Source organism: Barbus barbus (genome assembly GCF_936440315.1).
Source record: "Barbus barbus genome assembly, chromosome: 14".
In the NCBI taxonomy this organism is placed as follows: Eukaryota; Metazoa; Chordata; class Actinopteri; order Cypriniformes; family Cyprinidae; genus Barbus; species Barbus barbus.
Window position 1 is genome coordinate 13,363,007 of NC_136742.1, and position 27,118 is coordinate 13,390,124.

Consider the following 27,118-nt stretch of genomic DNA (forward strand, 5'->3'; position numbering starts at 1 on the left):
AATCGTAATTTCCTGGTAAACTGGCTCTAAATAGCCAATAGAAAACTAGATTAAGCTACTGAATATAATCATTTTCATATATGAAAAATTAATTGCGCTTCAGAGCGAGCAGACGAAACACAATAAATGCTGTCATTGCTTTCGGAGGTGAATGCTGCTGTGAGGGAATACGGTCGTGTAGGACAATTATACAGAAATACTTTGATGACAGACTTTGCTGCATTTCAGAACGACCATAACAACATTTCAGATGCTGTGGAACGAGATCAGTCCGCTGCTAGTCAAGTTATCCCGTCTTATAGCGCAAAGTCACATGACTTTTTTGATGCGCTTGGAGGAAGTTGTTCGCAAAATGCGTTTCCATCTCCCTTTAATCGCATTAACCCTTTTTCACACAAGTGAGAAAACCACCTCAAGCGAGCGTAATTTTTTTTTTTTGCCAATTAAGGGATTTGTATTCGAAATTTGGCATTTTACATCACGCGTTTCTCATGCGATATTTCAAAATGCGTATTAAAACAGGGTGATGGAAACCCAGCTAGTGAGCTCGGAGTGGAGCGGGAGCGGATTGATTATTTAAATGCTCGGAGCGCGGAGGGGAAATTGTTGATGCTCCGCTCCGCTCACATCATCTGTTCGGACACCGCCACACATATGTGGCTTTTTGTTAATGACTGTCGTAGGATTTTACACAGAGTAACAGTTCACTACCGGTTTCAAAATACACTGTAACAGTCAGTCACAGGCAATTCTGGTTGCATTTTTCATCAATTAATATCTTAAATTATCCTTTGACTATGTTCTGGCCCGCCATCTAGTGGCGAAAATGGGTTTTGGCCCAATGCCAAACTTACTTGCCGACCCCTGATATATATAAAAAAACAAAACATAAAATGGGACATTTAATTCAATCATTTTGCACATTAGAAATCCTCATTCGTTGGTTGGCACCTGGCAACCCAGTTAATCCTCAATATGTGCAACCTTGGCATGCATTCGATGGTGGTGTATAAACTTAGCTAATTTCAGGCAAAAGCAACACCTTTTTCTCCAATCATTTCAAAGTACATTTTCAAAAAAATATTGCACAATTCAAATAAAGAACCTTTTTCTCTTATCAAATATGAGTATAGTACATTTTGAATGTGAATGGTATACCATTTACACGTGTAAATTTGTCAAGGTTCTTCACCTTTTGAGAAACCATTAGCCTTTTTCTAAAGAAAAGGTTTAAGTGGACAGAAAAATGCAATTTAGTACAGGGAATGATGGAGGAGTACTAAAGGTTAGAGTTGAGCACCACACACCACAAATATTTCTGTTCATTATTACACTGTAAAAATGGTAACAAGCAGTTGTTACTTTAAAGATCAGTTTTCTCACCCATTTAACCCTCAAAAATAACTTTGATGTAACCCATTTCATTAAGATTTGTTTAGTCATATTAATATTTTCCTAGACTAAAACCAATTAATTTACATGTTAAATTACATAAAGCACATTTTGTAAATTATATGACAAAATATGTTTAACAGAGTATTATTATTTAGTTTTTGTGAGTGTGTGTTTATGGAAGGACTTATTTAAGGAAATATGTCCTATTTATTCTTTCTAGCTTTCCTCAGTTGCACTCACATGTAATATAAATGGGTTAAAAATATATCAGTGGGCCGTATTAAAAACAATATAATAATCATATGCACTATCGTTTAAAAGTTTTGGGTATATTTTAGACGTTAGTATAGCAGTCATTACTCTAGTTTTCAATGTCAAATAATCCTTCAGAAATCATTCTAATATGATGACTTTAGTGCTCAAGAAACATTTCTTATTAATAATATGGAAAGCATTCATGCTGCTTAATATTTTTGTGGAAACCATGGTACATTTTTTAGGATTCTTTGATGAATAAAATTTGAGAAAGTAAAGTAATTACATTATTCTTTAAACAGAACAGAAAAGTTGTACTGTTTATTTTATTTTGTTAATTTAATGCATCCTTTTTGCTTACTAAGCGCAAACTTTTGAACGGTAGAGTATATAAGAATATATGTCCCATTTATTTAGACATAGCAGTCATAAAATGCACTCTCACATACTATAGATGGGTTAAAAAAAATAGTGGGCCATATGTAAAAAATTCAAATATTCAACTCCCTCAGATTATAGAGCTGAAGATATCACATCACTAGTGAGATTCAGTAGGAAAAGACATGTTAAGATAAATATTAAGGCCCTTGATGATCAAAATAGTAGTGGCAGTGTAATATGGTAGGCCGTCACCAAAATTTAACACCAATTTCTACATGACATCATTGCATTTTATTTGAAAAAAACGATTGTACCTTTTTGGTGCACTTTCCTAACAATTTCAAGCCTCTTCCCCCTTTATCAAAGGAGAAAAGGAGAGGGGCATTGTGTGCTTTTTTTGACAATTAAATGTGCTTTTTAGTGTCTAGCTAATATTGACTCATTTGCCATCTTTAAGATCAGTTGTCACAACAACTGTCTGGGAAAAAACGTAGGCACAAAATGGTAAACGCAAAATCAGAATGAGGATGCTAAAGACTATGTTCCTCCATCATTCCCATCATGCACATGTCAGAGGCGACAGGGCCACAAACACCATCAAACATACACATTAGCCGAACATTCACACCATAGTAACCCAATCTAGGGAATGTTGTATTTCGGACTTTTTGTTCTCCAACTCTACACTGTGTTAGTCAAAATATATGTTGAATATTCTCTGTTTAGACTCTTTTAGATGCACTCTTATAGCACTCTTATATTTAGTTGAGAGCACAACTAAATAAAAACTCTGAAGAAAAAGCACCAAGGGAAGTGGAGAACCAGAGAGGGCATGAGAGTAGAGAAAGAGCGGCATCGCGCACCTTCACAGGGAGGACTCGTACTGGAGCAGCTCGTAGAGGAGGGGTCCATCCCTGTACCTGATGCCCACTGCATTGGGGCTGATGTACTGGAGGATGTTTATGGTCCGCCGCAAACGTCGGTCAACAAAGTGAGCATCCCAGGCTGGGTAGCGCTTCCTGGGCATGTCGATCTTGATGAGGGGCCCCTCGGGGGGAATGGGCCGACCCGCTGCATCAGTGGGCTCTGTGGATCTCACCTGGAACACTGGCAGACAAGTGTCTGTGGCGGCCTCCTCTGGCTCGCTGTAGTCTCCTGAAGCCATCCCCCTAGTCGGGGTGGCTTGGGAGCCCCGAGGCCCCGGAGTGGGAGCCATGGGCTCAGCCTCGGGTGGTAAGGGGAGGCCCCAGAGCAGCTCAGCACAGCAGGAACTGGCTAGCACCCTCAGCCGGGGCCCCATGGGATGCAGAACCCCGTAGTAGAGGACCATGCAGGCCACTCCAGAGGCAAAGCACAGGAAGACGCCGCAAAGGGCGGATGCAGCGTAGGAGTCAGTAGTGACCGGGTCTCTGTAGGTGTACCACAGAGCAGTAAGGATGGTATTTTCAACCAGCACCAGCGAATAATAAACCACCATGCGGAATCGGGTCCTTCCCTCCTTGACGTTAAACCAGCAGAAGACGTAGACCACACCTACCACCATGTTGAATAGCACCTCCTCCCACTTGGACATACAGAAGTCGGTGCCTCCGTGGATTACCCAGAAGGCCATGGCACACCAGTGCAGCACCACAAAAATGCCAAAGTAGATATGGAAAACTGAGGCAAAGAGGGCGAAAGATAACGCCCGAGAAGAAATGGTGAAGAAACGCCACAGAAGATGCACCAACGCTCCCCGGTAGCTCATGCTCTTTTGGTCGTCGCGGGAATCACGCAGAAGCTTGTGATACGAGGCCAGAACCCAGGAAAGAGAGAGGAGAGACGCGACCGCCGACACACCTGGACAACAGAGAGACATACAATTATTCTTATTCAATTTGCAAAGTGTCGTAGCTTGTTTATAGTTGGAATTAATATGAATATCTTTTTTTTTTTTTAATTGTATTGTAATTGTAATGTGAGTAAATCATAGGGTAATTTTTATTTTTGGGTGAACTATCCCTTTAAGATGATAAATGGACAAGTGTCAGTACCACAATGAACACATTAAAGCGTGTTTCAAATTCCAGGTCCTAATCTGTCTGTTATTCTAACACACTGCAATCTTTGGAAATTTTCTGTGTGTCAAAAAAGAACAAAATCACAATGCATTATGTACTGTGATGAATAACATAAACTGTCTGTATCCAGTAATGCTAATGAAAAGCACGCTAACACATACAAACAGCATCAATCATTGTCTTATCATTTCCACAACACCTGCCTACCATTTTTCTGAGCCATTTTCCAAAACACACCTTTTTCTTGTTCTATATATATCTTTTTTCAAAGACGTTTAACATTCATCCTGCTGAGCTCAGACTTCATGTTCATAAAGGCATCTGCACTGCTGGCAGTGCTGTCACCTCAAATGTAAGAAATGGTCTTACGGCTCAGATTATCTGCTGCACAGCAGAAAAAAAACATGCTCCCCACAAACACAGTTGATCATTCAAAAAGTCTCAGCCAGGGAGGGCCTTATTCTCAGATTCATCCACAAGTCAGCTTTTTTCCAGATGCACAGTATAGATTTGCCATGATGTGTCCAGTTTTTTGAAAGATAAATTAATACAACACAAAGCTTTGAGATCCAGTTGGGCATATACTGTTATATACTGTTATATACTTGAAAGCTAACCTAACTGCAAATTTTGGCCATGCATCTTGTTGTTACAGAGCCTTGAGTTGCACTCATAAAAAATTAAAGGTACATTTCCAGTAGCATTTCTAATCAGGAAATGTTGCTAGAGCATGCAATTCATGTGACAAATCACCAACAATCAATTTGAAACAACTCTCACAACTGAAATTATTAACCTATAATGCTATGCTATACCACAATTACAAAATATGAAATCATGAGTAAATATATCTTCTGAAAGGTATAAATTGTGTCACATTCTTCTTGCCAAGGTTTCAGAGTTATCCCAGTGAAATTTACACATCCAAAAACATTCATCATTGACACACATAAGCAGTACTGTTCGAAATGTCATTGGTCTCAGTACAGAGCCTAGAAGCACTTCTTACACTGCAGCGTTTCTGCCCGGTTCTTCTGGATCATGATGCAGAGCTGGAGAACCAGTTGTGGAGCACTTTCCAGAAATGTCTCCAATAGACGGAGCATGTTGACATCGGCATACTCGTACATCATGGCCCAGTAGAAGCGTCGCTGGTTCTCCTTTTGTCTGCGGCTCTGGATTCCAAGATACATTGTTCTGATGTACCTGCAGAGATGCAGATGCAGAAGAGAAGGAAAGGAGATATAGTATAAAGCTGGAATATACAGAGAAGGAATTACACAGATTACATTTCAGATATAGATATAAAATTACAGTAAACAAAAAAGGGAAACAGAGAAGAAGAAAACAAGGGGAGGGATCAGTTAACCAGATTGATATCACATATCCATCATGGATATACATTCTCTATGAGATTATGACCTTGTGGCATATTTGTATTCTTCAAACCAGTGTTGTGTTGGGGAGGAACTAAAAGTAGCAATGCTGCTACTTTTAATTTTTTTAAAAGTGTGACAGCAGCTCAGCTGCTTTCCTAGTAGTGTAGCTTTTCTTGTAACAATCTACCATTCTAATGGTGTGGTGTGAAAATGCACTTTGCTGTTTTTGTCACATTTTTGCACGCAGTTTTGTGACTGAGATAGCTAAGGCAAACTACAACTACTTTCAAACACAATCTGACACACTCTGCTAGAATGTCTCACTCTTTTTTCTATAACTTCACTTGTCTATGCTTGTGCCAGACCAGAGTATGTGTATTATCGGTGGGCATTTTTCAATTATTCATTCTACAGGTTACATCATTACTAGTAGGTGGCAACAAGTGCTTGTCATTATTAGGGAGTCATTTGAATTATTAACTCAATCGATTCACTCAGGTAACTGTAACTGAATTATTCGTCATCTGTATCATTCACTTCACCGATTCATTCAACAACACTGATTCCTTAAGAAAAAAAAAAAAAAAAAGGACTTAAAAAAAGCTGAAAAATGCCACCTCTGCAGGCAGCATACAGAGGTAGGTAGGCAACAAGGCACATCTGAATCCAATGATCACCTCACATCCTTTCTACTAAGATTTTCTATTCCATGACAACTGTGTGAAAAAGTTAAATGCATTGTAAAAGTGTGGTTGGTGGTCAGTTTGTGTGTAAATGTATGTTTTTGGCCAACTTTTTCCTTTTTCATAATTTAAGGGAGAAATTAGTATTGTAGTGATTACATATACACTTATTCACATTTATTATTAAACCATTATGCTCAGAAGTCTGTCTGAAATCAGTCATGCGCAAATGCTGCCTGCAAAGTCATTGCCTGATAGGGCAATGAGGTAACAAGTCAGCTGCCTAAGCTTTCAGGCACAGTCACTGTCTTTGTTAGTGAGTCATTTGAATCAGTCACTCAACTGATTCATTTAACAACACCGCTTCATTCCAGAACAAAATCCCACTACTGTGTTGCTCAGAGACACGACAGTTGATTCTGCTGTGACTTCGTTTGAAATTATTTCCACTGGTGGAGCAAAAATCAAAAAATACTTTTTGCTCCCAAACATCCAACATTAAATAACATGTTCATTAGGATTGATTCTATGTGGTTTTGTTGTGTAATCAGTAGTGCGTGATAACTGGAAGTGGATGGTTATTCCAGCAAACATACAGACTGCTAATCTTGCCCTATCTCTTCTCATCCTGTGTTAAAGACACCACTATACCATTGGGGACAGTGGCCGACAGGCGCCTGTCTAGGCAGGGATGGAGACAGCGCGCGACTGTCAAGGATTGATTATCTGTGATCTTGAGCTTGGATGATCTTCTAGAGCTCAACACCATGGAGTCACACTTTATTTATTGTAAGGCACACATTTCTCTCTCATTTCTTACCAAAAGCTCAATTACGATGCTTTCATGAGAGAAGCTGAGATACTTTAAGAACTTAGGAGCTGAGAGGAGAAAATTACATTCTGCCATAATAACAGGACTGAGACTTTGAGGCCAACAGGAAGTTAATGGGACTCATAGGCCCAGTATCTGAGAAAATGAAACTGCCTCCTAAAAAAAAGTGTATTGATATGACTACACCACTAGAGGGTTCACTTTACTGTTATGTAAAATAGGCTGTAAAACACAATCTGTAAAATCGTAGACATTCAGTTACTTAAAGGTGCTTCAAGCTATTTTTCCCAATACACATAAAATGTCCCTACTACCTGACAGATATCATTAAATAGCTGTTTTGAGAAAGCACATCTGTCTCTGTGATAGACTCTACAGATACCAAATAAATACATAAATACATGCTATATATTTTATATGTAGGCCTAGGTAATTATTCAGATTAATGTAAAATAATAATGTCATACTATTGTTTGTTGATCTGATTATAGTAGTTTTATCCTTGTTTTTGAATTATATGTTTATATATTTTGTATTCCAAAAAACAACTAGGCCACGCAACTTTGTGAGATACAAAGTAAATTGTGAGATACAAAGTCAAAGTTACAAAATAAAGCTGCAATTGAGAGATATAAAACTGCAGTTATAAGAAATAACACACACTTATGTCAATTCATAACTATTTTACATTATGGCAATTTGGTGCCGACTTGTTATGAATTTTTACAATATCATTTGTGTGTAATATGATCTGCTTTCATCCCTGTGAGGTTTAGATTTATGGGTGGTCTTTCATGCATTTTCTCAAAAAAAGTTTTGTTTTTAGATATTCGAACAAAGTCGTACAAAATTACCAACTAATATAGTTACATTTCCCCTTAAGATTAAGTTGCAAATAAAGCTGCATTTACAAGAAGTAAATCCAAAATAAAAAAATAAATAAAGCAAAAATTGTGAGATGTAGCAATTAAAAAAATAAAGCCAACCTTTGTATTTTTTCATTCTGAGGTTGCAACGACTTCTTTACAAAACACATCATCTATTCAAACTTGTTTGAAAATATTATAAGCATTTAGGTATAAATCATGGGTCCAAATGACATGCATTTTTGTGCACTTCAAATCTTTGTTACACAGAAAGCAGTGTAATACACAGTACAGTGAAAGGACTGATGGGAAACACACACATTTATGCACAAACTTCAAAGTTATTCACAGATGCCGTCCCACCTCCTTGGCTCCAGTCCATAACAATGTTGACGAGCATAATCTCCTGCCATCTCAGCTCTATGTTTCTTTCATGTCTGCTTTAGCCATTCTGTTCACCCAATATGTTCTTCATGGTTTACTCATCCACACGTCTGTAAGTGCACCCCGTCTCCCTCCTCTCCACCTCTCTCTGTACCACCGAGCTCTGAAAGCTGCGTACATTACACTGAAATCTACAAAATCTCATTTTTACTGTTTCAGGTATGGATTTTGAATGTAAAAACTCAGCAGCAGGTCCTATATCAGCATGAAAGGGGCAGCTGCTGCTTGAAGTTGCTGTGACTTCACTTCACTAGCTGCCATAACTGTGCCATCTGCTTGGAGCTACCTATACACTGAGAGCGGGTGAGTTCTCCCGCTCTGTTTACACACCAACTGAACACTGCTACATCTGCTCTCATGTTTAATGTACACATTAAGTACAGAACATGGCTACAGCTGCTCTACAGTCACACACACAATAGTTTCACAGATGCTGTCTGCTCCAGAAAACCAAAATTGGTGTGAAACTCATTTTCATGTTCACCCCCTTACAAGTACTGTAGTTACACCATGACAAGTGATGGTTTCAGGTATTTTATATATTGAAAGTCAGCATGAACTAGCAACAACAGCTATTTAGCCAATAGCTAGTGAGCAATATTAACTATCCTGAATATCTATTTGGCTATTAGTGAACATTATAAACTAGCTACAATAGCCGGCTCATCCCTTACAAAAATTAACCACGGTTTTACTACAAATAACTATTTAGCTAATGGTAAACATTACGTAGTAGCCTAAATAGCTATTAGTTCATTAGTTCTTTTTTTTTAGAAATTTTTGGTGACATGTTCTTCAAGTTATATTGTATACAGCTAATCAAAAATCATTCTGAAGAAAAACAGGAATACATATTGAGAAACTACAAAGAACTATTTAGATTTTTTTTGTTGTGTTTGTTGTTGTTGATTTTAACGTCCCGTCGAGACTGTCCATCAATTTTTCTCTAATGGCCTAATTGTCTTATGAGGACTGTATACTGTAACTATTGTTTCTTGCACATTTGCAGGTTCTTCAGAAAATGACAGCTTGTCTCAATGACTCTTGGGAATCACATGCTTTTTTGAAGCAAGCGTGCCTTTAGAATCGTTCACCGGAATGTGTTTTGAATGGAGCGTAATCTCTCTCTGCTGCTTGCTGCTCTCATGAAGCTAATTACAACTATAATCATCTTTGCATTGGTTGCAAAGCTTAATGGCTTCAACAGGAGCCGGTAATTACGTAAAAGTAGGAGTAACGTTTGGTGGCAAACATCACTAACAACAGCAACAAAAAGACATTCTTGTGCACACAGGCAAAGCACATTATGCTTCTTTGTGAAAGTTAATTCCTCAAAACAGCCTGTGCTGCAACATATCTCAGCACAAAATGTTACAGAAACAAGTTTATTCTCTCGGTTTTATTTAACATTATCTGAGGATTTTATGCCTGTAAATCCCCTCAAGATATGTCCACGCAGTCAGTGTTTGTATAACAAACGGACGCTATGATGAAACTGAAGACCCACGTACAGTGTTATTGAGAATGTGAAAGTAGTAAACAAAAACCATAAAAAAGCAGAACTCGACTAGATAGATGAGGCTTGACCAAGGACTCTAGACATAAATGAAAAAGACTCCCAAAACTCAGTCAGCAAAGAATAAAATGTACACTTAATAAACAAAGTTTATTGGATGCTGATCCAGGAAAACAAAGGATGTTGATCCAGGAACATGTTGCACTTTTTTCAACGTGTGAAATCGCATTCGCCATATAAATATATTCTAGGGGTATAAGATAAGAAGACTAAATGAACAGCAACAAATGACTAAAGAAGAATAACCAACAACAATCTATGACTAAACAAAAATAACCAACAATCCATGAATAAAAAGACTGACCAACAACAACTAATGAGTAAAGACTGAACAACAAAAACCAGTGACTACGACTGACCAACAACAACCAATTACTAAACAATAAAACCAACAACCCATAAATAAAAAAGAATGACTGATAACAACAACCAGTGAGTAAACAATAGCAAAACAAAATTCTATAATTAGCCTAAACAAGACTGACTGACAATAACCAATGACTTTATAAGACTAAAAACAATAATCTGTGGTTAAACAAGGCTGACCAACAACAACAAATAAGTAAAAAAGACTAACCAACAACGACCAACGACTACACAAGACTGACCAGCAACAACCAATGCCGATTCAAGACTAACCAATATCAATTCATTACTGAAAAAAAACTGACCAACAACCACCAATGAGTAAACAAGACTAACCAACAAAAATCTATGATTAAACAAGACTGATCATCAACAACCAATGAGTAAACAAGACTAGCCATTTACCAATGACTACACAAGACTGATCAACGACTAAACAAGACTAACCAACAATGTCCAATGAAGACTTGTCAACAACATTCAGTGACTAAACAAGACTAACCAACAATATCTAAATGACCAAACATCCAAAAACTAAACAAAACAAACGAAGAGCAACCAGTTATGGGTGTCTAAAGATGAGCATTCAATAAACAGGATCTTACAAGACAGTAAAACAGCAAAATAATAATAAAAAAATAAAGTACATAACTTGATGTTCAGAAATGAATCTTAAATCTTGCAAAATGACCTACAGATAAAGGTTGTCTGCACATGAGAGAGATTGCTTGATGTGCATGTGTGAAAGGCTGTCAATTTATTGAAAAGACCTTCATTCTGCTGTCATTGTATGTCTGAATGTATCATGCACAGAGGCCATTTACCACTTCACTGCATGAATCAGATTTCTGGGGACAAGTGGCAAAACTGCACATGCATCTGAAAAATGCAAAGTGAACAGGATGTTTCACCAGAGTTTCACCTGTCACAATGCCAACAGGATGAACGGTGTAACTTGCCGAGATTTTCCTCAACAAGGAGAGGATCTCAAACTGTACAGCTAGTGTTTCAGCTCCATTTCACCGCTCAATCATTCAATCAGCTGACTGAAGGTGACGCAAAATGTTCCAGGGAAGGAGCCTGTCTGCAGGAAAGAAAATCACAAATGAGATCTCCATTGTTTCCACACTTATTAGATCACATCTTGAGCAAATGGAGACTTTTCTCCTGATTCTCAGATCTACTGATAAAAAGACTTCTCATGTGTCCCCTTTAGAAACCATAATATATGACATAAAGGAGTGTAAATAAAAGTAACACTTTACAATAAGGTTACATTAGTTAACATTGTCAATAGCAAACAATAAAAAATACCTGTAAAGCATTTATTAATCTTAGTGTTAATTTTAACATTTACTAATATATTAAAATCAAGTTTAATATTATTTAATGGATCTGAGCTAACACTAACTAAAATAAATAGTTTTTTATTAACTAGATTAATATAATGTAACATGTATTGTTCATTCTTAGTTAATGCAACAAAAAGTACCTTATCATAAAGTGTTACACCATCTATCATAAATCTTGGGCAGTCCTTTTTAAAAAAAATATATATATGTTGGTTTTGTGTGTGTGTGTGTTTGTATTAGATAATTTTTTTATAATATATAAAATATATATATATATATCAAATATAATAATAAAATATTATATCAAATATAATAATAAAACTATATATATACACATATATATATAATTTTCCTCACATATTAATGAACATTATTTAAAAAATCTTAACAAATTATTATTATTATTATTAATTCATAAATATGTGGTGTAAGGAGGCGTATTCAAGTCACTGTATGAACATCATTTTTAATGTACTTAAAATAACAGTTTAAATGAAAAATCAAAACTTGCTGAAACGTACTCCACCTCAGGCCATCCAAGATGTTGTTCAGTTTGTTTCTTCTTAGGAACAGATTTGGATAAATTTAGCATTACATCAACTGTTCATTAATGGATCCTCTGCAGTGAATGGGTGCCGTCAGAATGAGCGTCCAAACAGCTGATAAAAATATCACAATCCACAAGAAATCGTCCACCAATTAATGTTTTGTAAATACGAGTCTATCCATAAAATTGCTTTCTCCAGTGAAAATTTTGTCTCGTCTGAATCAGGAGAGAAATATGCACAGGTCAAGCACCATTTACAAGTGAAAACAGTCCAAAACTGTTCTGAACAAAAATGTTGGTGAATTTTGATGTGAAAAGACAACAGGTGATCGACAGGACATTAATTGATGGACTGGAGTCATGTGGATTACTTGTGGATTATTGTGATTTTTTATCAGCTGTTTGAACTCTCATTCTGACGGCACCCATTCACTGTAGAGGATCCATTAGTGAGTAAGTGATGTAATACTAAATTGATCTGAATCTGTTCCGATGAAGAAATAAACTTTTCTACATCTTGGATGGCCTGAGGTTTCATTTTGGGTGATTTATTCCTTTAAATTAACACAAAAAAGCAGTGTCACATCATTGACACACAAAAGCTTGCAATCACGTCAGATTTCAATAAAAACACAAAACTCCATAACTCCATTAAGCCCCCTAAACTTATAAAAGAGCAACTCTCTGGGGGAGAAAAAATGTGAGATGGTGTGTCAAAGCTGGGAAGGTCAACTCCGATTTTCCATCAGAGGCTTGTCTGATTCAGGTGGGGCTCAAAGCATTTGCCCTTAACATACATAATTTATCTTGCATTACTGTATGATATGTAGCCCACTCATGTAAGACAGGGCTGCTCTTCTCATGCCCGAACACAGCTTGAGCGATACCAGCAGAACCCAGGAATGAGAGCAAATGTTGACTGTTTCAGCCTGAATGTGCTTAAGATCCATTATTCAGACCTATGACTTCTGATCTTTGACAGGTGTCGGTTGTTCCGCACAGGGCAGGAGAAGAGAGGGAGAGGAGGAGGAGAGAGAGAAAAGGCAAGTGAAGGGGCAGGGTGAGAGGAGACGTGAATTGGGTGAGGGGAGGGAGGCTATGGATCAATAGCTCAAGCTTTTCAAGAGCTGCATCATAACCAGAGCTAACATCTGGCATTCACTGACATTTTCTGTTAGCCTGGTAAATGTCAGGGGTGCTAACAAACAAACCCACCAGTATGCTCCTTGCACCCCACACTTACATGCCCCTCAAATGTTGCAGCAGTGTGAACCCATGAAAGCCCACTTGTGTGCTGTTGGCCTGCTCTCTGTATCCTGATTCCTTGAATGGCTTGAATGGGAAGAGCAAATAAAGAGTTCAGTTCACTGGCAGCCATGTAAGCATCCTTCTCTGCAATTTAGCACTTCTAATGACAGCATGAGAATTTTGGGGCTTTTAGTTCATGTGTATTAGCTTTGAGCTCATTTATATGCTAATATTTTGCAAGTAAGCTATGTTCTATGAATGTGCAAGACTTCCAATTCATTAGCCACTGTAGATAAATAACTACAGTATAAAAATAAAGTGCAGTAAATACAATCCACTGTTTATGATTATGATAATGAATTAAAATAATATGATAACAAGTAACAGTTTGTGATACCAAGCAGCAAAACACTGTTTTTGTACATCTAAATTATCTGACACTGTAAGCCTCACACATTCAAGTTACAAATAGTAGCACCAATTCATTAAAATAAGGTGGATACAGTACACACGTTCAGAGATAACACAAAATTAAAACTGCACTATTTTTTAAGGATAATTAATCTTAATTTTAAAGGATAATAATTAATTTTGACACTGAGTGAATTCCCAAATTTGACGAATTTACCTTTTAGCAAATACACACATTTAAAGGTGCTGTAATAATAGCTTAGTTTCCATTACCCTTCAAATTGTGCAAATTGAAATTGCGAATTGAAAATTCGCCCAATGCAAACGCATAAATTTTGCAAAAACTCCCATATATCACAAAACCATTTTTACGCTCAAATTAGGTGGTTTTTCAGGCAATTCAAAAAAAGAATATTTTGCAAAACTCCAAGGAGACCGTTTGTTTTGCATTTACATGTCACTTGGCATACAAAACGCCCACTGGAGATTATCACAACCACTCTAATCAATGCAATGCTTGTGTTCATACCAGCTGCGCTGCAACACGAAGTTCAGTGGCTGCGACATATTTCAGAAGCGTCCCAGAAGCGTCTCTCCACACTGCTTCGCTAACGAAGCAGTGTCTCCTTCAGTTAAAAATAATGGCTAGTGTGGTGGCTGTGATATACGCAACCCTACCAATATCCACTACCATGACTTATCGCAAAAGGATAAAAATACATTTTAGACGCATAACTTTGGTTAATTTTGCAATAGTTTTTAGCAACATTTATAAAATATCGCAAAAGTTTTACACAAATCTGCAATGGAAACGTAGCAGTTAGTGGTTGAAATGGATACTGCAGTCCAAATTCAAAATATTGTTTCTCCCGCCTCCTCCTCAGATTCAACACTCGCAATCCCAGATTGAGGACACACAACTGGAACGAGCGCAAGTGATAATGGAAGGCAATGAGTCTTATACTGTATTTTACTGATTTATCCATGTTTTAATATGCCTCTGGTCACTGAGCTTTTTAGATGGATGCCGGAGCTCTTTAGGTCAGGTAGAATCAGTGACATCTGACCCAGTTCACTTGCTCGCTTCCATGGCTGCAGTATGCTGTCTTTTCCACCAACTGGCAACCAGGGGTGTTGAATATTACTGGGTAAATTGACAGTGGGCGGAATCACACAGACCAAAACAAAAACAGACATTCTGATATGGAACACACATTTCAAAGTTGAATAACTGACTGTAGCATTGTTTTTCAGAGAAACAAATAGGTGAGCTTGCATGTTTCCTAAATATCTACAAATATATTATAGTATTTTAATGATTTAGCAGTATACAGTCAAAAAATTACATACAGCACCTTTAAAAAGTAAAATCCTTCTCTTCTGGGGGAATAAACCAAATATTTACCGGTATATGTCTTAATATTTCTTGCACTCTTGTGCAATAAAATGCTCTCTGGAATGAGAATATCCCCTCATTCAAATATCATCTACTTTTGACAAGCAATAGCAAGACAAGATATGCTGACAAGATGGCGCTGCGCATGGCAGCCATTGTGCTTGGCTCTCCAGTTGTTTTAGTGTTTTTGTTAGTTTTTCCTGTTTTTTGTTTGTGAAACATGATCAGTTTCACCAGGGAAGAACTGCTGAATATTCGACAGAACACACCACAAAATCTCCAACCGGTTTTCGATTATTCGGATGTTTCCTGAACATAGCAGTCGGCAGAGCTGCGGCGCTGTTTAGACGCTTTAGGAAGCGCAGACGGGGAAAGCGAGCCGGCGTGCTCGTGAAGCTCAGACAGCGTGGATTTCGAATGCCGTTGCCTAGCATCCATCTGGCTAATCTCCGCTCTCTACCCAACAAAACGGACGAACTCTTTCCCGGTTTAACAAGGACTTTTCAAACTCTGCTGCTCTATGTTTCATGGAAACCTGGCTGAAAGGACCCATCCCGGACAGCGCACTTCATCTGCCTAACTTCATGCTGATCAGAGCAGATCGCGGTGCAGAATCAACGGGGAAATCGTGCGGCGGGGGGACATGCTTCTACATCAATGAGAGATGGTGTACAGATGTAACAGTGTTAAAGAAGATGTGCTGTTCAGATCTAGAAACACTTTATCAACTGTAAACCTTTCTACTCGCCGCGGGAGTTCTGCTCGTTCATTCTCATGAGCTTCTACATTCCAGACTCTGTTTTAATCATTCTAGGGGACTTTAATAAAGCAAATCTCTCCCGTGAACTGCCAAAATACAGACAGCATGTTACATGTCCCACCAGAGACAGTAATATACTGGATCACTGTTACACAACTATAAAGGACGCATATCACTCTGTCCCACGGGCAGCTTTAGGACTCTCTGATCACTGTTTGGTTCATCTTATTCCGACCTACAGGCAGAAACTGAAATCAGTTAAGCCTGTATTAAGGACTGTAAAGAGATGGACTAATGAGACAGATTAGGTTTTACAAGCCTGTCTCGACCTTACTGATTGGAGTGTTTTTGAAGCTGCTGCAAACGATCTGGACGAGCACACAGAGACTGTAACATCTTATATCAGTTTCTGTGAGGATATGTGCATTCCTACCAGGACTCATCTAACTTATAACAACAACAAACCATGGTTCACTGCTAAACTCAGACAGCTCCCCCCATCTTCACACAGATCTTAAACAGATCACAGGAGCTGTGTGAAGTCCCCTCATGCTTCAAACGCTCCGCCATCATCCCCATCCCAAAGAAACTCAAGATAACAGGACTTAACGACTACAGACCTGTGGCTCTAACATCTGTGGTCATGAAGTCATTTGAAAAACTGGTTTTGGCTTATCTGAAGAACATCTCTGGACCCTTAATGGACCCCCTGCAATTTGCCTACATAGTAAACAGGTCTGTGGATGATGCAGTCAACATGGAACTGCATTACATACTGCAACACCTGGACAGACCAGGTTCTTATGTGAGGATCCTGTTTGTGGACATCAGCTTGGCTTTTAACACTATCATTCCAGACCTCCTGCCCAAACTAACTCAGCTTTCCGTGCCCACCTCCATCTGTCAGTGGATCAACAGCTTCCTGTCAGACAGGCAGCAGCTAGTGAGACTGGGAAAATACACATCCAGCACCCGTATGATCAGCACAGGAGCTCCTCAGGGCTGTGTTATCCCCACTGCTCTTCTCCCTCTACACCAACGACTGCACATCTAAAGACCCCTCTGTCAAGCTCCTGAAGTTTGCAGACGACACCACACTGATCGGCCTCATCCAGGACGGTGACGAGTCTGCTTACAGACAGGAGGTTAAGGAGCTCGCTGTCTGGTGCAGTCTTAACAACCTGGAGCTCAACATGCTCGAAACAGTGGAGATGATCGTGGACTTCAGGAGAAACCCCTCTGCACTCCCCCCACTCACCACCATGAACAGCACTGTGACTGGAGTGGAGTCATTCAGATTTCTGGGCACCACAATTTCTCAAGACCTGAAGTGGGACAATCACATCGACTCTATTGTCAAAAAGGCCCAGCAGAGGTTGTACTTCTTTCGCCAGCTGAGGAAGTTCAACCTGCCACAGGAGCTGCTGAAACAGTTCTACTCTGCCATCATTGAATCCATCCTCTGCACTTCTATAACTGTCTGGTTCAGCTCAGCTACCAAATCTGACCTTAGAAAACTACAGAAGTTAGTCCGGACTGCTGAGCGAATCACTGGTACAACCCTCCCCGCTCTCCAAGAACTGTACTCATCCAGAGTGAGCAAAAGGGCTGGCAAAATCACTCTGGACCCCTCACACCCAGCACACTCCCTCTTTGAACTGTTACCGTCTGGTCGACGCTACAGAGCTCTGAGCACCAGAACAGCCAGACATAGGAACAGTTTCTTCCCTCAGGCAATCCATATCATGAACATTTGAACTCTTAACAATAAACATGAAACACACAATACTATCGTACTTTTTATTTATTATTTAACACACATACTTATTACATTTCAAATTTGCACCTAACATACCTGTACATACTAAATTGTCTATTTTGTATATTGTGTTTGTGCTATTTTGCATATTGTCCATTTTTGCATATTTGTCCATTATTTTTTTATTATCTGTGTCCTGTCCTGTCCTGTCACTGTCATTCTGTCGCACTGTGGAGCTACTGTCACTAAAACAAATTCCTCGTATGTGCAAACATACCTGGCAATAAAGCTAATTCTGATTCTGATTCAAGTAGAACATCATTCACAACTGTGATGTGAACAAAATGTCTGTTTTTTTTTTTAAATGATAAAAGGGGCCCTTTGATATGTCCCACCCCAACTTTCTGTTTCTATAAGAAATACTTAAACTCAGGAAAGAAAGCTGCACTTGTCAAGTGGTATATTTGAGCACCTAAACCTTAACTTTCACTCACACAGAAAACCTAATTCGATTACAGTCTTTTCCTCACAATTTCCACAATCTCAGCATGTGCTACACTTGAAGACCCTCACGTTGAGATATTTTCGACCTTTTGTCTGAAACCTGGCTCCCCTTGAATTATCAGGCCTGAGATCATAGCGTTCGCTCACGCCTCGTTAGCTAGACTGTACTTGGCCTGAACCGTTCCAGGTCACGTCCGAGTGCTCTGCGGGTCTGCCCATCTGCACCACAGATACAGACCATTTCCTGATGCGCACGCGCAGGTGCTAACGACTAATGGTTCAGTGGGGCATGTGGTGCATCAGGTCACACTTAATTAACTAGTGCTTGAAGAACACACATTGTTTTGAGAAAGAAAGCGTTTTCAAGAGATGCAGGGTTGTTCCCACCAAGCAAGTTTGATGAGCTACCCTTCAGCTAAACAGTCTATACTCTACCCATCTAGTTCAAATGTCCCAGTTTGATGTGCAGAGACAACTACACTTAGTCTACTAACAATATCCAAAAGTGGACATATAATTTTTTTTTGTTTTGTTGCCATGAATGTTTCCACCAGTGTTATTTCCACCACCACATTCCAAATGCCTTGTTCATACACAGTCACCCAGAAACATATATAAATATATATATAAATATACTCTCGGAGGGATTGGCATGGTAATGTACATGACAATGTTAATGTATTTGGTCTTGGTGGAATAGATCTGCTAAGCTGCTGCTGCTGCGGTGGCAGAGCAAGTACCGAGACTTGCTACTGCCAATGCATCCACAACATGCTGCTGTGAGCATGTAAGAAATACTGCTGCTGTAAATATAACATACATGAAATAACCCCCATATAGCATACATGAATCACCTCGTAGCAGATCTATACAGGTGGAGCTGGGGAAGGTGGAGGGTTTCTGAAGCACACTGCAAACTGCTACAGTAAGTGCTAGTCATATATTTGAATGTTGAGCAGCGAGCTCATTGGCTACCGATATATGAGAGAACCAATTAGCTGTGCAATGTGATGATGATGTCATTAGATAAGAGTGAGTTAGACCTATCGGAGTTTCATCTAGAGTTCCATGCTAGAATGTGTGTGTATATATCATGTGTGTGTATATATGCATGCATGTATATATTTCAGAATTTTTTTTATTTTTATTTAAATATTTATTTATAATATAAATTGTATGAATATAAATATAGACATGTAAATACATGTAAATATTTTCAAAATATGTACTGCATGTGTGTGCATTTATATATACATAATAACTATACACAGAACCCACACATGTATTATGCAAACAAAAACTTCTATTTTGGATGCGATTATCTGTGTGTGTGTGTGTATATACGTATGTACATACACACTCATATACACACAAATATACACACACACACACACACACACACACACACACGCACATATATATATATATATATACACACACACACACACACCCACACACACACACGTATATATATATATATATATATATATATATATATATATATATATATATATATATAAACACACACACTTTATAATCTAAAAAAATTACAAATTAGCTGGAAATGATGCATAATAAAATATTCAGATATGAAAAAAGTGATATTTTCATTTATTTCTCTGATATTTACATAAGTGATATTCATATTGATTTCTCTAATATTTAAGTGTTATTTACATTGATTTTTATCACACATGTCTGAGTCTGGGGCAAGAGTAAAAAACTATTAAATTCATATACGTATAAAAGGCATGGCAAAAAGTTTCCCACACATAACCATATTTTAATGTGTCCATATAACAAAAAGAAAAGAAGTTTCAATAGTTTCAATAAAAATTAATCTCTAGAACAGTAGTGCTTAACCAAACGTCTAGGAGGAAGTCTTAAAATTATTTAAATTTAGTTATTAACATAACTCATCCTAATAAAAATGCTTAAAAACACTAAAATAAAAATGTACAGCATTAAACTGACATCATATATTTTGTTTATTTTTATTACAGCACAAGTATGGCCTTCGATTATTGTCTTGGGGTCAAAAAGACTAAAAACCACTGGCCTAAAGTACCCAAAATTTTATAATAGTAGCAAATATTTCATTGTAGTAGTTTTACCAGTGACCAATTTTTAGAAGGCTCTTAATAAAAGCATAAAATAGGCTTACATTTTTCTCTTTCACATCACAAAACACTCACTAAAGGTATTATAGGCCTCTTGGAAATGACACATTTCATGCCTTTCATGTATTAACAAAAGCACTGTTGGCACTTTTGAATATTACTGTATGCTAAAATGGCCTCCATGTTGGGTGTTTTGCATATTTTTGAAGTACATACAGCTAATTGGTTGGAGAGATGTGTGAGCTGTGTGTGTGTGTGTGTGTGTGTGTGTGTGTGTGTGTATGACAGGACACCGATGAGTCACTAAATGAGTCATTGAGCAGAGGTGAGGGGGACACTTTCTTCAGGTCCTCCACACCACCTGCTGAACGCTCCTCCAGTTTCTCAGCATCCCTTTCTTTCCTTTACTATCTGTTCCCTATTGATTTATGATTCCATTTTCCTTCTATTCCTGGTTCTAATCATTATTTACCGCTCTCTGTTGGCTCTTTCCCTCTCTTCAGATTATTTGTCTCTGCTGAGGTTCTCTTTGATTATGCGCAGCGTCTCTGTCCCTGTGCATTTCAGGTATTTATAGCCACAGTAATATTCACTGTGAGGGAGAAACACACAAATGGCTGCAAATTAAATTTGAGCTTTTATGAAAGTGTGACAGGGCCAGATTTAGAGCCGACCGTTCGTCTCTGGAGAAAGCCAGAAAGTGCCTCCCATTACATCACTATGATGGCAACAGTAAATGCTTCCCAGTGGGGTACAGAAAGTTTCCATGTATCAGAGCAGTAGCCTACAAGTCTTTTATGATGGACGATACAATGAATCACAAACCCTGAGAAGGCCTTAAATTGCTAGTACTTACAGATATGTTTACAGCATTACACAATCAAATATACACATGATTATAAAGTATGCGTCTGGACCAATAGTAAAGCCTTTATGACGGACAGCCACACTTAATCACTGCTAGTATACAAAATAGAGCGTTGTGTTGGCTGCACACAGTGAACTAATGTAACAAAGTGTTAAAGCTGATGCTAAGCAAAGCTTAAAAGGCTTAAAACAGAATTAGCCTGAGAGCAAAAATTGATAGAGATCATAAAAAAAAAAAAATCAATGTGCAAGTGTACATGTGTCTAAGACCTAAGAAACAACAATGGAGAGAGAAGTTAGCTTAGCATGTTGGATCTGTCCCGATAACGTAACAACACTAATATAAAACTCCCCACACTAATATAAAAAGAAGAGTGCTTAACTGGACCGAGTGTGCGCTTGTAGTGTACATCAAACCTTCAAAGTATATTTTCAAAAAACTGTACTTGCAGATAACAATGTTAATGAAATACAAGTTAACTTAAGTGTACTTAAAGGGAGTTCACTCAAAAATTAAAACTACGTCATCAAACCTGTATGAGTTTCTTTCTTCTACTGAACACAAAAGAAGATATTTTGAAGAATGCTGGTAACCAAACCAAGTCTTTGGCTATCGTTATTCGTTTGGCTACTAATTTTACTAATGTGATATATATATATATTTATTATTTATTTATTTAGTCATTTAGCAGACGCTTTTATCCAAAGTGACTTACAAATGAGGACATAAGAAGCAATCAAACCAACAAAATAGCAACAACGTGCAAGTGCTATTACAAGTCTTGGTTAGCCTAACGCAGTACAGATAATTATTATTATTATAAAAAAATATATATTTTATAAAAAGACATATAGATAAAATAAAATTAGAATAGAGAGTGCTAGAGTTAGGAACAGATGAGGTTTTAGCCGTTTCTTGAAGATGGGTAAGGATTCGGCTACTCGGATTGAGTTGGGCAGGTCATTCCACCAGATGGGAACAGTTAATGAAAAAGTCAATGAAAGTGTTTTTGTGTGTCTTTGGGATGGTACAATAATGCGTCATTCACTTGAAGAACGCAAGCTTCTAGAGGGCATATAAATCTGAAGTAATGAATTTAGGTAAAGGGGTGCAGAGCCAGTGGTGGTCCTGTAGGCAAACATTAATGCCTTGAATTTAATGCGAGCAGCTATTGGTAGCCTGTGCAAATTGATGAACAGAGACGTGACGTGCGTTCTTTTCGGCTCATTAAAGATTAATCTTGCAGCAGCATTTTGGATTAATTGTAGAGGTTTAATAGAATTGGCTGGAAGACCTGCCAAGAGAGCATTTCAATAGTCAAGTCTGGACAGAACAAGAGCCTGAACAAGGAGTTGTGTTGCATGTTCCGAGAGAAAGGGCCTGATCTTCTTAATATTGTATAATGCAAATCTGCAGGACCGGGCAATTTTAGCAATGTGGTCTGAGAAATTCAGCTTATCATCAATTACAACTCCAAGGTTTCTGGCTGTTTTTGAAGGAGTTATGGTAGATGAGCCTAACTGGAAGGTCACACTGTTCCACTCCGCTCACATACTCTGATTGTGAGTAACTGTTGCTGTCATGACAGATCTATTTCAGAACCAGCCGCTATCAAAATAATCTGGCTACGGACGCGCGGACTGCCTGTTGCCGACCACTGCTATATGGCATGTTATAGTCAGATATAACAGCGCTAATGCGAAAAGCATCACCGCGGATGAGCAGCTGAGTATCTCTTCAGCAAGCCGACACGTAAACTGCCGCGAATTAAACGAAAGTAAGTCGCAGACACTCAACACACAATCATCTTCATTAAAAGTAGTGAGACTAACCTATCTTTCCAGTGCTGATGCCACGCTCTCTTCTGTTGCGGCCTCTGATATTGAAATTAGCCGATAATGAATAAAAAGCTGGACGCATATATTGTTTTCATTGACGTGAACTCCATTAAATTTGCATATAGTGCGGGAATTGAAGAACGGATTTATATCCGTTTTGCAAAAACACATTATGTGGCCAAGTGTAAATGGAAACGTTTGAATAAATCAGATGGATATCCGATCAGAGAAAATGCATGAAGTGACCAGGTGTAAACAGGCCCATAAATGCAACCCTAATTAAGCACACCTGATCCAGCTAATCAAGTCATTAAGGCTTATTTTAAAACTACATGGTATGTGAGTTGGAGCAGGGTTGAAACTAAACTCTGCAGGGCTGCGGCCCTCCAGGAACTGAGTTTGACACCTAAAATGTCCTCATCATCAATAAAAAAACATTTATGTAATAACCCTCAGAAAACGGCTCGTTTTGGATCCAAGGGACAAGTTGATGTCAGCTAGCCCCAGTCGTTTGCATAAACACTGCCTCCAGAGCAAGACATCGACATAGGCCCCGCCCACAGGCGTTCAGCCGCTAACGGCTGACACTTGATCACGCTGAATGCGAGTGTCGCGTCAAAAGCAAATAGTAATTACAATCACTGCCGCTATCTTTCACTGAATACAGTATGCAGATGTGTAATTGCTTTTTGAGACAGTCCATGCATTCGAGTCTGTCGTCAGGACAAATGGAGTCAAAGAATGTTCGCTTTGACGTGTTTGGTTTAAACAGCATGTTCGCGTTTTCGTACAGATGTCAGAAGGATCCCAGCATAACAAACAAGTGGATAGTTTATTTTTAATGGCATTCTGGATCGTGTCTGAGGATTGTTCGGAGCATTTTGTTTTGTAAATGAGGCACAGTGTCATGGAGAGTTCACAAAGAAACATTTGTTGAAAGATGTAGCGGTACTAGATCTGACTGTAAATGTAAATGATTTCATAATGCTTTGTCTAGAAATTACCGTTTTATTTTTTGATTATGGTTTTGTAAAAACACTCGCATGCAGTAGCGAGGGGGCATTGATACTGTTTCCTATACAATGATGTTAGCCAATCATAACAGTAGCCGATTACTGAGAAGCCTTAAAGGACACGCCCCTTAAAACAGGTCATTTTAGAGAGAGGTTCAGAATGAGAGTTGAAAATAATAATTTTTCCACATATTTATTTGTTTTTTGTGTGTGCAAAAAACTTTATTAACATTTAAGTAAACCTCAAGGAACATATTAAAATAATTTTAAAAATCCATTTGTCATGACCCCTTTAAAAAATTAGCTCTGTATTATAGCCAGTCACCGCAACATAAACAAAAAATGTCTAATTGTACCTTTAATAGTAAAAAAGACATGCACAACTACACTACTACACTCATTTATATATACACATCTAAAATTTCAGGTCAGTAAGATTTTTGTTTTGTTTTTGAAAGTCTTTTACACTCACCAATGCTCCATTTATTTGATCAAAAATACCGTAAAATAGAAATATTGTGAAATATTACTTTTATACAATTTCAAATAACTGTTTTGTCTTTTGCTATATATTGAAATTAAATTAATTCCTGTGGTGGCATATAGCTGAATTTTCAGCATTATTACTTCAGACTTCAGTGTCACATGATTCTTCAGAAATCATTCTAATATGATGATTTGGCAGTCAATGCTAATCATTAGGCACTAAATTAAAACTTAAGTAGCATTCATGAATAGAAACTACCTTTTAGAGAGAGCAAAAAAGAGCATTCGTCCATTTGTTTTAGTGTGTATATGTGTATGTATGTCTCCCACTGCCTCACGGCTCATAGTCAATGGAGCTGTGAGTCCCTCACGCTCTGATTCTCTTCACGGTCTTTTGTCACTATTAGCAACCGCCGCTCATATCACAGCTAGAGTCTGAATCATATGAGTTCATGTTGAGGAGAGGGAGGGAAAAAAAGAGGATGTGGTCAATGCAAAAAGAGCTTCGAACCTCAGTCTGTAAAAACCAGGAGCTGATGAAATAATCATCTTCTGTCTGTGGTAAAAACAGTCAATTTGTCAGATTTACTTGCAATGTCTGGGAGTCTGATGAAATCTGAAGAGGGCAGAAGTCAATGAGTGTGCTTACATGTACAACGAAATGTTATGTCGTTGTACATGTAAGCATTGTGATGCAATGCTGAATTTTCAGCAGCCATTGCTCCAGTCTTCAGTGTCACATGGTCCTTCAGAAATCATTCTAATATGCTGATTTGGTGCTCAAAAAACATTTCTTATTATTATCAATGCTGAAAAAAGTTGTGCTGCTTAATATGTTTGTGGAAACTGTTTTGTGAAAACATTTTTCAGCATTCTTTTATGTATAAGAATGGTCAAAAATTTGAGATCTTTTGTAACATAAATGTCTTCACTGTCACTTTAAAAAAAATATTGCTTCACTGCTAAATGAAAGTATTAATTTCTTTTAAAAAATGTGTATTTTATCTGTGTATATTTTGTGTAAATGTATATTTTTTATTCGCTTCTCAAGTAAATTTATTTGTCTATTTATTTGTTTAGATTTTTTACTGGAAAACAAGACAAATGAGAAAATAATGGTAAACCAACAAGCAGAATCAAGCATAGATATGAATGCACACAAAGAAGATCCTTCCAGCAATGAGATCTGATTCCCTCCAAAAGAGGCGTTCTGACAGTATGAGAGCACAAAGTTTTAAATCATTTGATTATATTCCAGAAAGATAATGTGCAAGATAACATTCACTGCAGCAGCAAACTCCAAACGTTTATCCACTACTACTGTTTGACACATCTCATACCTGTTGTCCTTGTACACTGTGCCACTGTGTCCCACTTCCACAGCCGAAATCCTCTGTTACAAAAGTGCCTTACATACAAGTCCATCATCTCGGTCAGAGAGCATTTCTTGTTTCTGCCCTGGGGACCCAGAGAGCAGCTAATTGTGTAGAAAGTGTGGCCTTTTGAGTCAGCGCACCAGCCAATCAGAGGCCACCGTGACTTTGCCTGGGATGTTCTGATTCTTCACTCGGATATAAATGTATATTCGTGCCCACGGTGATGCATCTCCATCGCTGAGAAAAAGCAATAACAGTGAGCTAATCAAAGCGGTTTTTAGTAAATTTTTGTTGGCTGGCTTATTGGATGATCATTAGGCTTTATGTAAACAGTAAATTATTTCATGCTGAGACTTTCATCGATTTCATCTCTGATGCTTTCCGTGGAGTTTCATAACTAAACAAACATCATTCTTCAAATACAACGAAAACAATGCCTGAGTTTCAAAGAGACCCGAGTCCAAAGAGAATGCATAAGTTGAGTGATGTAATGACAGCCGAGTGTCCTTTGATTCCAAACAAAGAGAATATGGACAATTTTTGGCAGTATGGATGAGAGAGGGATTTTCTCTGCCGCGTTTGGAGACTCCCATCAACTAGACATGGGCGCAGACTAAGCCAGGATTAAAAGAAAGCGCTTGACCTACTTGCTTTTCAGGAGAATGCTGCGGTTGCCTGTCTTTCCCTTTCAGTCATTGAAAGCACGTTGTGCAGGTTTATCCTATTTGAGACTGTAATTACGGCAGGTGGCTTACAGTTTCAGAGAACCGTCGTGACAGCATGGCAATTGAAATCAATTATCAATACTATCTCCCGGAGGTCTTAGATTTCAGCCTGCTAGTTTGCAGTCTGTGGCAGCACACACTAGCTGAGCAGGCTAACTTACATGCATTTGCTAGTGTCTGCATTTATAAGCAGGCAATTTGTCATTCTAAACAGTATGGTTTCAATGTGTTGCTTTGCACAAAGGCTGAGCGAAAAAGTCTCAAAAAGGAAATTTTTTCCTCACAGAACCGCTGACTTGGGAGCAGTTCTGAAGATTGTACTCAGCAGTGAGGATACTGAAATTTGCCTATACCTTGAGCAGAGCTTTGAGAATCATGTGTTTGTGAAAAGAACACTGAACAAGGTGTTTCCTAAAAATATATATATATAGTTGTGGTTATAAGTTTTCATAGACTTCATAAAAATTGCATGATGTTT

General features: G+C 38.1%; 1 protein-coding gene across 1 annotated transcript in view; it reads right to left on the reverse strand.

The window, feature by feature from the left end:
- Window positions 1-2,896: 2,896 nt before the first annotated feature.
- The window catches only part of LOC306880580 (XK-related protein 6), a gene marked incomplete at both ends in the record, with an annotated part of 56,624 nt that continues 32,402 nt past the window's right edge, over window positions 2,897-27,118 (reverse strand). The window contains 2 exons of the mRNA XM_079434194.1: window positions 2,897-3,870; window positions 5,101-5,297. Of these exons, the coding sequence (XP_079290320.1) occupies window positions 2,897-3,870; window positions 5,101-5,297 (1,171 nt within the window). The remainder of the gene's footprint in view (window positions 3,871-5,100; window positions 5,298-27,118) is intronic.